At 39.9% G+C, this 16,625-nt stretch overlaps 1 protein-coding gene across 1 annotated transcript; it reads left to right on the forward strand.

Annotated features, from left to right (window-relative positions):
* The first annotated feature begins 950 nt into the window (after positions 1–950).
* On the forward strand, positions 951–11,476 carry LOC140562042 (NACHT, LRR and PYD domains-containing protein 3-like). The gene is made up of 8 exons (XM_072687404.1): positions 951–1,216; positions 1,925–3,883; positions 4,344–4,517; positions 4,901–5,074; positions 5,323–5,496; positions 6,733–6,906; positions 10,510–10,556; positions 10,935–11,476. Exons 1-8 carry the CDS (start codon positions 951–953, stop codon positions 11,474–11,476), a joined length of 3,510 nt encoding a protein of 1,169 aa, XP_072543505.1.
* Positions 11,477–16,625: the final 5,149 nt, after the last annotated feature.

The raw sequence follows: 16,625 nt of genomic DNA on the forward strand, positions 1-16,625 counted from the left end.
CCCACACGAAATGCTGTGCCACTCAGTGGTGGTTCTGACTTGTATGGTGCCCTGCTTCAATGTTCATAATAATATTACACTCATAAACAGACACAGCAGCTGCCAAGCTGGGCTCCTGATAGCTAAGAGCTTCTCTTGTCCATTTGTGTTGTTTATTTAAAAACTTGTGCATCAACACAACAGTACAGCTGCACCCAATAGTGTCCACCCAGACTCCAGACTGAACCAGTTCCTCTTTTGTAGACTGGCTTTATAATCACCTTAAAGGTTTTACACAAACTAGAAACAATACAACACTAAATACAACCAAACTAAAACACAGTGACATAATTATATTGTGGCACAGGGGTGCTCCCATGATGCGTTGGGGTTTGTTTGGGATTGTATTTAGTTCATTTTAAAAGACTTTAGTGGTAGTTTTGTTCAACATTGTTATTGTGTTTTACAGTGTGCTGGGGTGATTGGTTGAGTGTTCTTGGGGATTTTGAGCAAAACCCCCCTGATGTCAACTAAACAGATATAAAGCCCCATAAAGCCTCTGTACCCTGTTGATTGTTACAAAATAACAAAAATATAGGTTTTTTTCCTATTCTGATGGCAACATACCACCCTGTACAGCCACCCATGTCACTCATATCCAGATCCACCACTGATTCCACCTACATTTCATTGTAACTGAATTGTTCTCCATGATGGATAAATAGAGGGGCTCTAGTAAAATATGTACAAAATGTATATTTCAAATTATATTCATAGAACCGGTGTGTTTCTGTAGAATACTTTTAAAGAGTGCTCAAAGAAAACATATTAAGAACTTGGAGAAAATGCAATGATTCGAAAAAGAAAGGTCTTGAGTAATTTTTTGTGTGGTGTTTATAGATTGTAGACTGATAGTCGCATGGATAATCATTCTGAAATCATAAATGGAGCAGAATAGCAGCAGATTATCCATGAAGAGTGACCGGTCCATGGATAATCATCCTGAATTCGAGAGAGGAGAGCTCAGTAAGGTATCCATGAAGAGTGACCGGTCCATGGATAATCATCCTGAATTCGAAAGAGGAGAGCCCAGCAAGGTATCCATGAAGAGTGACCGGTCCATGGATAATCATCCTGAATTCGAGAGAGGAGAGCCCAGCAAGGTATCCATGAAGAGTGACCGGTCCATGGATAATCATCCTGAATTCAGAAGTGCACTTGTTCCCACTGATCTAGAGTAAGTTATTCAATGTTTTTGTTCAATGCTGAGTCACTGACTGTGTGGCATCATCTTGTTTGCATGTTGAAATAATGACATGATTAAAACAAATATATAGTTTAAAATACAGTGGGACTCAAGGCCATTACTGTGTACACAAATGGGAGGGTTGATGGCTAGAGTGATCTGCCTTGAAATTGCAATGCTAATTACCACAGGCAGCTACATCAGCCTACGCAAGCTCACTTGTCTTTTTACCAGCAGTGACTGCCTCTTAACTATCATAACTGTCAGGTAAACCTCATTCTTAGTATATAATTCTATAATTACATAGGTGGAAATTTTAGTGACAGTAGCCAACCTTACATTCCTAAAATGTTAGTTAATAAACATATTATCTGTATTAACCACAGATAATATTCACCACACAGTTTTACTTTATCTTGTTATCAGGCGAGCACATCCAGTGTTCATGTGGGTGGAAGATACAGTTAGTGTTTGATGAATTAAAAATATCTTTTCCCCCCCATGACTGTTATTATATATATAATGATAGAGATTATGTGTAAAGTGTAGAATGGACATATTTAGTAAAATATATCAAAAAGTAAGCAGCGATAAAGTGAAATGTAAATAGAGTCAGATTTTCATTCTATGTAATTTAAAATTATTTAAAATTGTTAACAATGATCATGAAGTTTGTGTCTTTGTGTTTGCCTACATCAGGCAGCACTCCACAGAAACAGCACTGCAGACTCTAGAAGAGGAAACTGGTGACCTTCAAAAAGATTCCAACCAACCAGTGGATGACGTCCTGCAAAGAGTCTTAGAGAGACACAAAACCAGCATGAAGAACAAGTACGAGAGCTTATGTGATGGAATCAAAACAGAGGAGAATAAAACCCTCCTGAACAGGATTTACACTCAGCTCTACATCATAGAGGGAGAGAGTGGATGGGTGAATAAAGAACATGAGGTTTTACAGATGGAGAAATCATCCCGGAAACATGTAGAAAATATTCCAATCAACCTCACTGATATATTTCAGCCTCTACAGTGTCCTAAAGAAGGACTAGAAGAAGACATAGGACCTATGGCTGAAGATCCCAGATTCAAAGAAAAACAAAATGATGGATTAAAAATGCAGAAGCTCAGAACAGTGCTGACTAAAGGCATTGCTGGGATTGGAAAAACTGTCTCTGTGCAGAAGTTCATTCTGGACTGGGCTGAAGGAAAAGCCAATCAGGATGTAGAGCTGATGTTTGTTCTTCCGTTCCGGGAGCTGAACTTGATTAAAGATGATCAGTACAGTCTTCATCAACTTCTGTGTGTCTTCCATCCTGAGCTCAAAGATCTGGAGCCAAAGATCTATGATGTGTGTAAAGCTGTGTTCATATTTGATGGTCTGGATGAAAGCAGAATTCCACTGAACTTCTTAAACTGTGAGAAAGTGTCTGATGTAACCATGACATCATCAGTGAGTGTGTTAATGACCAACCTCATCAAAGGAGATCTGCTTCCCTCGGCTCTAATCTGGATAACCTCCCGACCAGCAGCAGCCAATCAGATCCCTCCTCAGTTCATCAACCGTGTGACAGAAATCCAGGGATTCACCGACCCACAGAAGGAGGAGTACTTCAGGAAGAGGATCAGTGACCAAGACCAAGCCCAGAAGATCATCTCCCACATTAAGACAGCGAGGAGCCTCCACATCATGTGCCACATCCCCGTCTTCTGCTGGATCTCAGCCACTGTGCTTCAGCAAATCATCAAACATCATCACTCAGAGATCCCTAAAACTCTGACTGAGATGTACTCCCACTTCCTGATCACTCAGACCAGCATGAAGAAGGAGAAATATGAGGAGAAAGAGGAGAGAGACCCACAGAAACTGCTGGAATCCAACAGAACCCAGCTCCTGAAACTGGCTGAACTGGCTTTCAAACAGCTGATGAAGGGCAATGTGATGTTCTATGAAGAGGACCTGAGAGAGAGCGGTATTGACGTCACTGAGGCCTCAGTGTATTCTGGGATCTTCACTGAGATCTTTAGGGAAGAATGTGGGCCTTACCAAAGAAAGGTCTACTGCTTTGTTCATCTGAGCTTTCAGGAGTTCCTGGCTGCTGTTTATGTGTTTCACTGTTATGAGATCAAGAACATGGAGGAACTGCAGTGTTTTAACCCATGGTACAGAGTGTGGTCTGAGAAGATTCCTCTAGAGGATCTGCTGTGTGGAACTGTGGATAAAGTTTTAATGAGTGATAATGGGCACCTTGATCTTTTTCTTCGTTTCCTGCTGGGCATCTCAGTAAGGTCCAATCAGAGACTCCTACAGGGCCTGTTGACACATACACAACAGATCATCTCTGAGAAAATTACAGAGTACATTAAGAGACTAATCAAAGATGAATACAAACAAGATCACATCTCAACTGCGAGATCCATCAATCTGTTCCTCTGTCTGTCTGAAATGAAGGACCAGTCTCTCTCCAGAGAGATTCAGGAGTATCTAAAATCAGAGAAACGCTCAGTAGAGAAGCTCTCTCCTGGACAGTGTTCAGCACTAGCCTGCATGCTTCTGACCTCAGAGGAGGTTCTGGATGAGTTAGACCTGAAGAAATACAACACATCAGAGGGGGGTTATAGGAGACTGATCCCTGCGATAACTGTCTGCAGAAAGGCTCGGTGAGTGTTATCTTTACAATCATGTAATATAAAACAGATTAAAATAATATGTGAATATTGATCAGCCAGTGTCAGTCAGTGGCAGAATAAACAATTTCCTAGGGACACCCATTCGCCAGGTCTCTAAGTCATTGTTTTGCATTGAGGGAAAAAGTGAATATTCATTATCCCTGGACATTAAACCACTTTGGGAACATTTCTCTGCAACATCTCCCTTTTTAATTGTGTTATGTTTACTTTACTTTAATTTTATTTACTTCAACTTATATTATTATACTTTATTTATTTTGTATATATTTTTTATTATTAATTTCATTTTTGTTATCTTTATCTATTGGTGAATGGAGGGACAGCAAAGTAAGAATTTCATTGTACAGCGTAACTGTCTGTTTCTGCTGTGCATATGACAATAAAACTCTTGAATCTTGAATCTTGAATCTGTGTTTGATATTTTCTTCAGACTAGCTGGCTGTAATCTCACTAAAGACTCCTGTAAAACTCTCTGTTCTTCTCTACAATCAACAAACTCTTCCCTGAAATGTCTGGACCTCAGTTATAATGACCTGCAGGATTCCGGGGTGGAGCTGCTCTGTGATGGACTGAAAGGTTCACACTGTAAACTGGAGACACTCAGGTGAACTTTTATGTGTATTCATTAAAATGGCAAGAGGACACAACAACAAACAAAATATCATTGAAATCTTGAGGGGAGATTGGCAGAGATGAAGTCCAGGGTAAGAAGGGTCAGCTATAATCTTGCCAGCTGTTGTATATGTCCTGAAGCATTTGCAGAGTAATCTTCTCTGCTCTTCTAACTACTGCTCAGCATATCAATGATGATGTCAGTAAATCTGTGCATAACGATGGACATATTTGATGTTATGGTGACTTGATATCATTCAATACGAACTAAAGTGGTTTTGACCAGAGGGAGATGGGTACTCCCTTACAAGTCTTACACCCTTCCACATTACTGATTAAACTGTACCATTTATTGTTTTTACTCTGGATTTACAGACTAGTTGGCTGTTATATCACAACAAACTCATGTAGAAAACTAGCATCAGCTCTATATTCAACCAACTCCTTCCTGAAAGAGCTGGACCTCAGTAACAATGATCTGCAGGATTCAGGAGTGAAACTGCTCTTTGCTGGACTGAAGAGTTCACACTGTAAACTGGAGACACTCAGGTGAGAGTTCTGTGAATTATTTCAAGAAAGTACAATATGTTGAAATACCACATGCATCATTTAGTATTTTGTGATTTTTTCACAAAATTCCACTGCTGTAGCCATATCAACAAAATAAAGATAAGATAAGGCAAGATGAAAATATATAATAAGTTGCCCAAGCAATGCAGTATACATTATAAACTTGCCTTTCAGAAAACAGTGTGTGAGTATATTAAAGGCCTATTGTCATTTTTCTTTCTTTGCAGACTGACTATCTGTAACCTTATGAGGAAAGCTTGTGAACATCTGGGATCGGCTCTACAGTCAGTAAACTCATCCCTGAAAGATCTGGACCTCAGTAATAATGATCTGCAGGATTCAGGAGTGGAGCTGCTCTCTGCTGGACTGAAGAGTTCACACTGTAAACTGGAGACACTCAGGTGAGTTTAAGAACTTTTACTCTGATTGTCAGAGATGTTCAGAGATTAATACTGTGGATCATTCACCGGTTGAGACGTTAAGACTCCCAAGAACATGCAAGCACTGTTGAGCTGTTGTTTTATAAGGTGGGAGATGCTGAGAATCCGTTCCAGAAGATGTTTTTAAATGTTTTTTTTTATTTTAACAGAAAAACAAAGAAAACAAGAATTTGGTCTTGATATCAATTCAAGTCAAGTGGGTTTTATTGTCATTTCAACTACATACAGAGTACACAGTGAAACGAAACAGTGTGCATGTAGCAGAAATAACATCAGTTCAGAAGTTGAGTTGTGTTGAGGAGTCTGATGGCTTGGGGGAAGAAGCTATTGCAGAGTCTGGTCGTGTTGGACCGGATGCTGTGGTACCTTCTTCCTGATGGCAGGAGGGAGAACAGTCTGTATGAAGGGTGGGTGGAGTCATCCACAATGCTGGTTGCTTTGCGGATGCAGCGGGTGGTGTAAATGTCCATGACGGAGGGGAGAGAGACTCCGATGATCCGATGATCCTCTCAGCTGTCCTCACAATGCTTTGGAGGGTCTTGCGGTCAGAGGCTGTGCAGGTCCCAAACCAGGCTGTGATGCAGCTGCTTAGGATGCTCTCTATGGTCCCTCTATAGAAGAGGGTGAGGATGGGTGGAGGGAGACGGACCTTTGTTAGCTTCCGGTGGAAGTAGAGACGCTGCTGGGCTTTCTTGGCTGTTGAGCTGGTGTTCAGGGACCAGGTGAGGTTCTCCGCTAGGTGGACACCAAGGAACTTGGTATAATAGAGAACTAGCCACAAACTAATACATTTAGTATATATTCAGATTTTAAAAATAGTCACTTTAAATAGTTATTGCTGATGCACTACAGTATTCCTAGATTTGTTCTTAATTTTTTTTAACAAATATATATTGATAACAAATTTGACAAAATTGTTTTGTTCAAATTCCTGCTTCATTCACCTTTTTCATTTAGCTTTTTAAATTCTTTATGTCCCCTTTAACAAAGAAGGATGTATAAATAAAATTGGATAGTTTACAGAAAGTTTTTTTATATGAATAATATGTTTTTTTCATTTTAAGATAAACACGCATCTAGCACTTTATTAGCAATACTTGTACAACCATGCATTCATGCAATTATCCAATCAGCCAATCATATGGCAGCAGCTCTCTGGGTTTAATAGGTCAGATGCTCTTTTCCTCCTTTCTGCAGATTGTCTGGTTGCATGATAACAGATGAAGGTTGTTCCTTTCTGGCTTCAGCTCTGACATCAAACCCCTTCTACATAAGAGAACTAGATCTGACCTATAATCATCCAGGAGAGTCTGGGATGAAGCTGCTTGCTGATCTGCAGAAGGATCCACACAGTAAACTGGACAGCCTACAGTGAGTTACTGAATAATTTCTATAAAAACTCCAAAAAATTAAGGTTCCACAAAGGATTCTTAACACAATGCCATAGATGAGCCATTTTGTTTAATGCACAAAGTGTGAATTGAATTTGAAGAAGTAAATGAAAAGGTTATTAACCAGTAAAAGGTTCTTCACTCTCACATCTATCTTACAAAAATGATGCTTTATGGAGCCAAAGGATTCTTCTATAGCATCACTTAAAGAACCCTTTATTTTGAGTGTACACTATATCTGGTTGGTGAAGTGTCGTACAGAAAGCTTTCTAAAGTTTCTTTCTAAAAGTATTTTGAGAGAAGGACTAAACAGGCACATTTATTGTGTTAGATATTATGTATTTGGGTATTTTGCGAGTTAATATCCAAACTTTAAATCCTGCACACAAACATACAACTCCATGCTCCAGTGTGCTTGCTTTTTACTTGGGGTCATCTTTAGCTTGTAAGGTAGGCTGTTTTTTAAATATACTTCTAACTAGATTCTGCTAACACTCTTGTCTTAAGGTTAACATAGAAGCTTGGTGCTCACTAGTTGATTGAGGTGCTGATTCAAGTGTAGTTTCAGGCCAGCTAGAAGTGTGAATTGATTTCATTTCAGCTTTTGCTTCTGCTCGGTCTCTAAACGTCCTGGCACTGACTGAGACGTGGATCACCCCGGACAACTCTGTAACTCCAGCTGCCTTGTCGTCTGCCTTTGCCTTTTCCCACTCTCCACGAAGGACTGGCAGGGGCGGCGGCACGGGCTTGCTGCTCTCTCCTCTGTGGCGCTTCACCCCGCTCTCTTTTTCTAATCTATACATTTCCTCTTTTGAAAACCATGCTGTTCCTGTCTCTTCTCCCACTAGACTCACATCACTGTTCTCTATCCTCCTCCTGGTCCTTTGGGCAGTTTCGTTGATGAACTGGACGTTCTCTTGAGTGGACTCCCTGTTGACGCCCCACTTATTCTACTCGGTGACTTCAACCTTCCATCAGAGAAATTCATCATGTCTTCTCCCAATCCTATCCTCTTTTGATCTCGCGTACAACCAGTCTGCACCAACACACAGAGCAGGGAACACTCTGGACCTGATCTTCAGCAGACCTGTCCCTGCTCTGGATGTGGCTGTGACTCCTCTGGACTTCTCTGATCACCACTTTCTCTCCTTCTCACTCCCCCTCTCTGCTCCTTCAACCACCACTTTTGCAAGCTCTTCCACTCTTCACCGCAATCTTCGCTCTGTTTCCCCCTCAGCTCTCTCCTCAACTGTCCTGACTACTCTTCCTCATCTTGAATCCTTCTCCTCTCTCCCACTTGAAACTGCTACAGACACTCTCCTCTCATCTATCTCCACCTCTGTCGACCTTCTCTGCCCTTTCGCCCCTAGGTCAACACATTCTTCTCCACCTTCCCCGTGGCTGTCAGATGTTCTCCACAACAACCGTAGAGAGCTAAGACTGGCTAAAAGGAAGTGGCGGAAGTCACAACACGACTCCGACCTCCACTCTTATCAGTCTCTTCTCTCCAGGTTTAGAACGGAAGTTGCTGCCGCTAAAGCATCTTACTACAGGGGGAAATTGGAATCCTCTGCATCTGACTCACGCAAACTATTCACCATCTTCTCCTCTCTCCTCAACCCTCCTACTCCCCCACCTCCCACTACCCTGTCTGCAGATGATTTTGTCTCCTTCTTTGAAGAAAAGGTTGACAAGATCCGCCGATCTTTCCCCCCTACCTCTACCCCTCTCTCTACACTTGGCCCTCCTTCTCCATCTTCTCCGTCCTGCTTCTCTCCTCTTTCCACAGATGACCTCCTACATCTTCTCACCTCCAATAATCCTACCACCTGTCCACTAGACCCTGTTCCATCCCCTCTGTTCCAAACAATTTCAGTGCACATTCTTGTTTGTTAAAACATCTTGGCTCAAGGCTACCTAAGCTCTGCAAATATAAATGTACACAAATACAGTCAGTCTGCGTTATCTCCTCCCTCTGTGTTTTGTGTGCAGACGCCTGTGAGATCACTCAAACAATCACTCCAAACCTCCTTCCTTTCATCTCCTTTGTCATAAACAGCTCTCTGTTGTCAGGTCAGGTACCATCCGCTTTCAAGTCTGCCAGGGTTGTGCCTATCCTAAAGAAACCAACTCTGGACAGCCTGAACATCGGCAATTACAGACCTATCTCTCTTCTCTCTTTCCTCTCAAAGATTCTTGAACGTTCTGTCTACAACCACCTGTCTCTCTTTCTCACTCAGAACAATCTACAGGACTCTCACCAGTCTGGCTTCAAAGCTGCACACTCTACTGAAACTGCTCTCATTGCAGTTACAGAGAAGCTCCATGCAGCTAAAGCTGCCAGACTGTCCTCGGCTCTGATCCTTCTTGACCTCTCCGCAGCTTTTGACACAGTGGACCACAAGATCCTCCTGTCTGTCCTTGTCTGCCTTGGAATTACCGGCTCTGCATGGCAATGGTTTGCCAGGTAACATGGCAGGGGGACACGTCCGCTCCTTGTAGTCTCTCCACTGGCGTTCCACAAGGCTCGGTTCTTGGTCCTCTTCTTTTCTCACTCTACACTCGCTCTCTTGGTAAAGTGATCTCCTCTCATGGACTCTCTTACCACTGTTACGCTGATGACACTCAACTCATCCAGAATGCAGCGGCACGGGTCGTCTTCAATGTCCCTAAATTCAGCCATGTCAATCCACTGCTGCGTTCTCTTCACTGGCTTCCTGTAGCTGCTGCCCTCATCAGATTCAGAACCCTGATGCTGGCCTACAAAGCCAAGAACGGACCAGCCCCTCCATACCTGATGGCATTGGTCAAAAGCCGATCCGCACCTAGAGCCCTTTGAGCTTCAAGTACGGCTCGGCTCGACCCGCCATCCCTCAAAATCCACGGAAGACAAGCGTCCAGGCTTTTTACTGTCCTGCACTGAAGTGGTGGAACGAGCTTCCCCTGGGTGTCCGAACGGCCGAGTCGCTCACTGTCTTCAAACGCAAACTGAAGACCCTCCTCTTCAGAGAGTACTTGGACGATTAGAGTACTATGGTCACCTTATTGACTTGTGTTTAGTAATGTCTAAGCTTAGAGGTATCCTTTGAATTATTGGTCTATTCTAACTAGCTGAGGCTTTTCTTGGGTAAATAGCAAAGCACTTTGTAAGTCGCTCTGGATAAGAGCATCTGCTAAATGCTGTAAATGTAAATGTGCTGAACTCAGCATATCACAAACTAGTTATGCACATGTCACTTTAAGTCTGGAGTCTACAAGCTCAAATTTTAAATAGTAAATTACCATTTCTTGCTTCCTGTTATTTCATGTTTAATGTTTTTTTTTAATGTTTGATGTTTTTTTTTAATGTTTGATGTCTATTTTATTGCACTATGGGTCTGAGAGTAACTCAGTTTCAATCCTGTGAATGTCCTGTACATATTACAGTTTTGACAATAAAGCTGGCTTTGACTTTGACTAATGAGATGGTGTGATTAGGAAGAGAAATGTACATTTATATTTAATTTAGCTGATGTTCTTACCCAGAATTACTCCTCTCTGAACTCATAATACATTTGACTGATTGTCTTTTGATCTTCTTTAGTGTGGAACACGGAGGGATGATCAGGATGAAAATGGGACTAAAGAAGTGTAAGTTCATATATTTTACTCTGTCGCTCCGTACCCTTCACTGACGTCCTGTAACTGTGTCAGATTTGAAACCTTGATATTGGCCTACAGCTCTTTAAGCTTTACACTGATTGTGGCTTAACCCATCATCTTCTAAGATGCATGGAAGACAAGCAATTTTACAGTGGGGAACAAACTTCCGCTTAATGTCCGAAAAGCAGACTCCCTCACCATCCTCAGATCTCTTTGAAAAGCATTGAAATGATGACTAACCTTATTTCAGTGCACATTCTTGTTTGTTAAAACATCTTGGCTCAAGGCTACCTAAGCTCTGCAAATATAAATGTACACAAATACAGTCAGTCTGCGTTATCTCCTCCCTCTGTGTTTTGTGTGCAGACGCCTGTGAGATCACTCTGGACCAAAACTCTGCAAACTGTGAACTCTTTCTATCTGAGGGAAACAGAATGGCGAGGTGGGTGGATGACCAGCCATATCCAGACCATCCAGGCAGATTTGATTTCTGTCGGCAGGTTCTGAGTGTGGAGAGTTTTACTGGACGCAGTTACTGGGAGGCTGAGTGGATTGGGTATGGAGCTGCTATTTCAGTCTCATACACTGGGATCAGCAGGAAAGGACGCAGTAATGATGTTTGGTTTGGATACAATAATAAGTCCTGGAGTCTTTTCTGCTCTGGTGGCAGTTACTCTGCCTTCCATGATAATAAAGAATCTGTCATACCTGACCCCCCCTACACCTCTAAAAGAGTGGGAGTGTATCTAGACTGGGAGGCCAGCACTCTGACCTACTATAGCATCTCACCAGACACAAAAGCCCTAAGACATTTACACACATACCACCCTACATTCACTGAGCCGTTGTACGCTGGATTCTGGGTTGCTGATCTGTCTTCAGTCTGTGTTTTTGAATGTGAGAGATAGAAAAGCCTTTTGAGTCATGAAAGATGACTAGGGTCTCTTAAACATTCACAAATACACCCACATAGCAAACAGGGCTCCCTGCAGTAGATACTGACAACCGGACACCCATAATTCACAAAAGGAATCCAGGGCTAAATTCACAAAAGCTTTCCTAAACAAAAACAAAGAGTATTACAATGAAGTTCAGAAAACAATCTTAAATGCACTTCTTAATAAAAACAATTCTATTATATTCTCATAGCAAGACATTTTAAAATTGCAAACTGGAGGACATACAGAATTAAACTAAATGCTAAAAAAGATTCAGCAGAAGACAATCTATAAGTAACAACCAACTGGAAAACATTCTTCCTCTGAAAATACGGAGAAACTATCAGTACTTTAATAACAATCTCCATTTTGCATTATTTATACATTAATTATACATTAATTCTATAATTCAAATATTTAAACCAATCATTTTAGAAGCTGACCTTCTGACCTCTTACAGTCTGACACCAGTATGAGGTCATTGTAACATTAAGAACATACTGAAGAACAGTTTATCTTAAGAATAAAAAGAAAAATGAGAATTTCTATTAAAAAACATTAATAAGTTGTGTCTTATGACACTTTTGTAAATCTAGACCCGTACTAACATTCTTACCAGCATCCTTCAGCAAGTAGCTTCCATTAACACAACACACAGCTCTGATATCTATTTATCTCAATGTTTTTCTGATGTCTCATTATTTACTCTAATTCATACAAAACTATTCCTTTCAAAAACACATGTATAGTATTTTATGTCACACAGTGTGAATATTTAGAAATCTGTGTAAACTTCTTATTTGTGTTTTCCATGTCTTCCAATTTTGCTTTTACTATTATGAGTATGAGAACATTTTAAATGTCTAAAAATATTCACTTGATGTAATGGTTCTTCGCAGTCATCTCTATTACAAACATGGTTCTTGATGGAACCAACTTAATTACTAAACAGGACTCAAAGATGTTAGCCCATGTCCTTATCTGCATGTGGTTGGACTACTAGAAAGTATTTAGTAGTAATAAGATTCCTACACTGCCTGCCAGTAGATAACAGAATATTTTAGTGTTGCTAATTGTTAATACCTTACAAATGTGCCTATTAACACTTAGCTTGATGAGACAGTATTTAGGTTTTATGATGTCCAAAACTGTAACTTGTTGCCAGAAGTTCTGAATGATTAGCCCAAGGTTTTGTCCAGACTAAAGACACTTTATTTAAGACTTTTATGCACTTTCTGTCAGGACTTAAACTACTCCAAGGTATTTATTTTTTTATTTCATTATTGTTTTATAGTGTTTTTATGTTTGCTTTATTGTATGTAAAGCACTGACCTTTGTGTATGAAATGTGCAATATATTCCCCAGTATGATTGCCTGATTCACTATCTTCATCAGACAAAATACATGTTTGGTTAACGAATGAAAACGAATGAATCATGTTCACACTGAATCAGACAATGTCTTTCTGGACCAACCTTTGCTCTGCGCTCAAATGCCATTTCGTCCTACTTGTCTACACAAATAGGTCACTGTTGTAATGAACAGAATTAGGACACAAATGCAGAGTCTATTTAAGAGTTCAAGTCATTTGTAACGTGAAGAGACAGGATGTAAAAGCAAGTTATCTTTATTGTCACTTTTGAGAGAGTTTAACAGCTTAACACTGAAGAAACAAAAGAGACCAGAAAAAACAAACAAACAAACAGAACAGCAGTTCATCCAACAGTAAACAGATATCAATACAAGACCAGGACAGAGCACAAGCACAGTGGTACAAATATTAAGCAGACAATCCTGAGACACCTGGGGAGGATAACAAGAGGGCAGGGCTACAAAAGTGGGAACACTAGAGACCAGGTGGGGCCAAGATGTTGATAAAGACCAAAATTAAACAGTGTGCTACAGTGCACATGGCAGACCAAAGCAAACACAACATAACAAGCAGGAAGGCCAGGCACAAGGACAAGGTGTGGCAACACATTACAGCTTACTTAACATGGATAATCGTTTATCTAGAAACAGGGTCAAAACTAGTACCCAAGCCAAACGAATACTCAACCAAAATCAGGGTAATAAAATCGATTGGGGATTTAAACACACAAAAAGAACAAAACATCCCTCACAAAGAGAGATGAAACCAGTCCAGGTTTAAGTAGAAGAAGACGGAGGTGCCATTATTATTATTAATGTCATTATATTATTGATATTATACAATAAAATGCCTCTTTTTCTATGTCCTAGCTTAGAATCAGGGACAGGCACCCACTGTAGTTGACAGAGATGCCACTGCCTAAGTTGGCTGAGATTATGAGGAATAAATAAATGACTGGTGTGTAAGGAGGGAGTGAACTGTTGATCAGTATTCCGAGAAAACTGAATGCTGATAGGAGAGCCTGATTGGGAGAATTTTGCATGTTGTTGATTTAGGCAGTGATAAATAAGATGTTTTCTTAATAGTTACTTAGTCAGGTAGCACTGTTAGATTTGGACCGTCAAAAAGCTGGTAGTTATTTGTTAACTCTGATCATATAAACATACACTACATGTACAAAGGTATTGGACCCCTGCTCATTTATTGTTTCCTCTGAATTCAAGAGTATTAAAAGAAAAGGTATCCTGCTTTTGTTAGGGTAACTGTCTCTACTGTCCAGGAAGGGCTTTCTACTAGATTCTGGAGGAGCTTTGCTGTGAGGATTTGATTGCGTTATCACAACCCCACCTCATTCCAAAAATATTGGATGAAGCCCCATCAAACATATATGCATCATGGCTGTGCATCAGAATGCATCAGGCCTGTTTAGATGTTGTCTTTGAAAAAAACATCTCATGCAAAATGTGTTTGGAAAACCAATGTAGTATATTTTTAATAAATGTGGATTTTCCATGGTGTTTGTATGATCCAAACATACACAAAAAGTTCCAGCTTCGTTTCAACACTTCTGTTCTGTGGAGCAATGAGACAAGACTGGACATTTTACATGTCCAGCGGTATATACGTCTGGAGGAGAAAGAATGAAGCAGAAGCTCAGGGAATCAAGCACTCAGAGAATCTGCAGCATGTGGAGGGCAAGATAGATTTAATCAAGTATCAGGAAATCCTAGGAGAAGATGAAGCTTCCAACAGGACTGTTTTCCCAAGCATTCTTCAAAGTCCACCAAAACTTGGTTAGTTACCTGACTTGAACCCTGTAGAAAAGCTTTGGTAAGATCTGAAGAAGTTCCTCAGGAATGCTGCCTTGTTATGCATCGGGTCAGAACAGCAGATAAAAAGGTAAATATTCTGAAACTCGATATAATTGGAATTTTGTAATATGTTTGGAGAACACACTTATTATATTAGTTGTGTTGAGATATTTAAAGTGGTATTTAAAGTGGTTTTAAAAAATAAAACATAGAGCTTTATTATTATTCCTGTGACTAAATCATATAGTCATGTGAAAAAATTAGGAGACCCCATGAAAACCTTTGTCTTTTTTATTGTGAATTCTAATTAAGTATAACTGTCTGGAACACACAAACAACTCTGCTGCCATTATATCACGTGATTCCTACTGAATGATACCACATTACCACATTGTCAAGTGTATTCAAGGAACTCACTAGGCCATTTTCATTTTGCTTAAAACAATGAATAAATTATGATTCACAACATAATATTTTCAGCATAATGTTCACATTCTACTGGTTATAGTGCCCTTGAAACAAATGGGTTTGGTTTTTGGGTACTTTACAAGTGAATATCCACTTGACTGGTCCATCTACTTTTGTTAATGCTAAAGTTTCTTACAGTGGTGTCTTAAGATCTTTGGAAAGCGTCAGGGTCATCATTTCTCTGAAGATGAAATAGTAGTCAATGAACATTCATCCAAAGTCAAAAGATACAGTTACAACAGATGTAAAGCCATTAAGTCATTGTAATCACACAGTTAACAAAACATATAAACAGTTGCCATAATTATTAATATTGCATTACTGCATTAATAACCAGTTTACATTATTTTTGTTAAAAAACTGAATACAATTATGACTGTCATATTTAATTACAAACATACAAAGTCCTTAGTCATTGTTTAAAATGTTGCAGAGATGTTCTTTGATAAAGAGTATATTGTATTGCTCTGATTGTAATGAAATATATGTTATACATATACAGTGGAATGCACATTTTGGGGCACCCCTTTTCAGAGTTTGTGTTACTAGAAATAGTAGAAGATGCACTGATCTCTGAAAGACATTTATTTAAAGACATTTTTCAACATTTAATCAAGATCATCAAAGATGAAAAGGGAAGCTGATCCAGCAGGAAAATGATCCTAAACACACCTCAGCATCTACAATGGACTACCTCAAGAGAAGCTAGCTGACCTCACAGTCCCCTGACCAAGACATCAACAAAACTGTGTGGATAGACATCAAAAGAGACGAGCAAGATGAGCCAAGAATCTCACTGAACCTGACTTTTGGAGAATGAATGGGTAAAAATCCAGCAAACAAGAATTGAAAGACTCTTAGCTGCTACAAAAAGCATTTGCAAGCTGTATAACTTGCCAACAGGATGCATTTACACCTGGTCACTTCATGTGTATTGAGTATAAGAACTATATCTGGAAAAATCACAGAAAAAAAAAAGCAAGTGTAAACACATTCAAGATGTATTTATACCAGATTTAAATCTGATCTCTCAAACCATTTCTGGAGGCAAATGATTTGACATGTTATAACAGTGTAAACACATCTGTCTCTCCAAGATATATCCCCCCCCCACAACCCCAGTACAACCAAAACCACTCTCAGTACAACCAAAACACCAGAAATAATCACCAGGCAATGAGCAGATTTGTACATTCTGTTCCACACAGAGATCAGATTTTAGTCTGACTAACCGGAGATGCATCTGACTACTTTAGTGTAAAAGCATGTGGCTAAAATCTTAGCGAGATACTAGCCACATGAAATGGCCGGGTGTAAACCTTGTGAGCCTTGTGAGCCTTTAACCCTATTTTAACCCTATTTTACATGGGGAGGTAGAGTAATGTAATTCTACTAAAGGACATGTACTAGAATGTATGACCAGGATAAGAAATCTTGGCATGAATGAATGACTGAGTCTTATAAAGTA

The sequence above is a fragment of the Salminus brasiliensis genome, chromosome 9, assembly GCF_030463535.1.
Source record: "Salminus brasiliensis chromosome 9, fSalBra1.hap2, whole genome shotgun sequence".
In the NCBI taxonomy this organism is placed as follows: domain Eukaryota; kingdom Metazoa; phylum Chordata; class Actinopteri; order Characiformes; family Bryconidae; genus Salminus; species Salminus brasiliensis.

Coding starts and splice junctions, on each gene's coding strand:
- LOC140562042 (XM_072687404.1), top strand. CDS start 951: ATGAAGAGTGACCGGTCCATGGATAATCATCCTGAATTCGAGAGAGGA. Junction 3,884..4,343: donor ACTGTCTGCAGAAAGGCTCG/GTGAGTGTTATC, acceptor TATTTTCTTCAG/ACTAGCTGGCTGTAATCTCA. Junction 5,497..6,732: donor TGTAAACTGGAGACACTCAG/GTGAGTTTAAGA, acceptor TCCTTTCTGCAG/ATTGTCTGGTTGCATGATAA.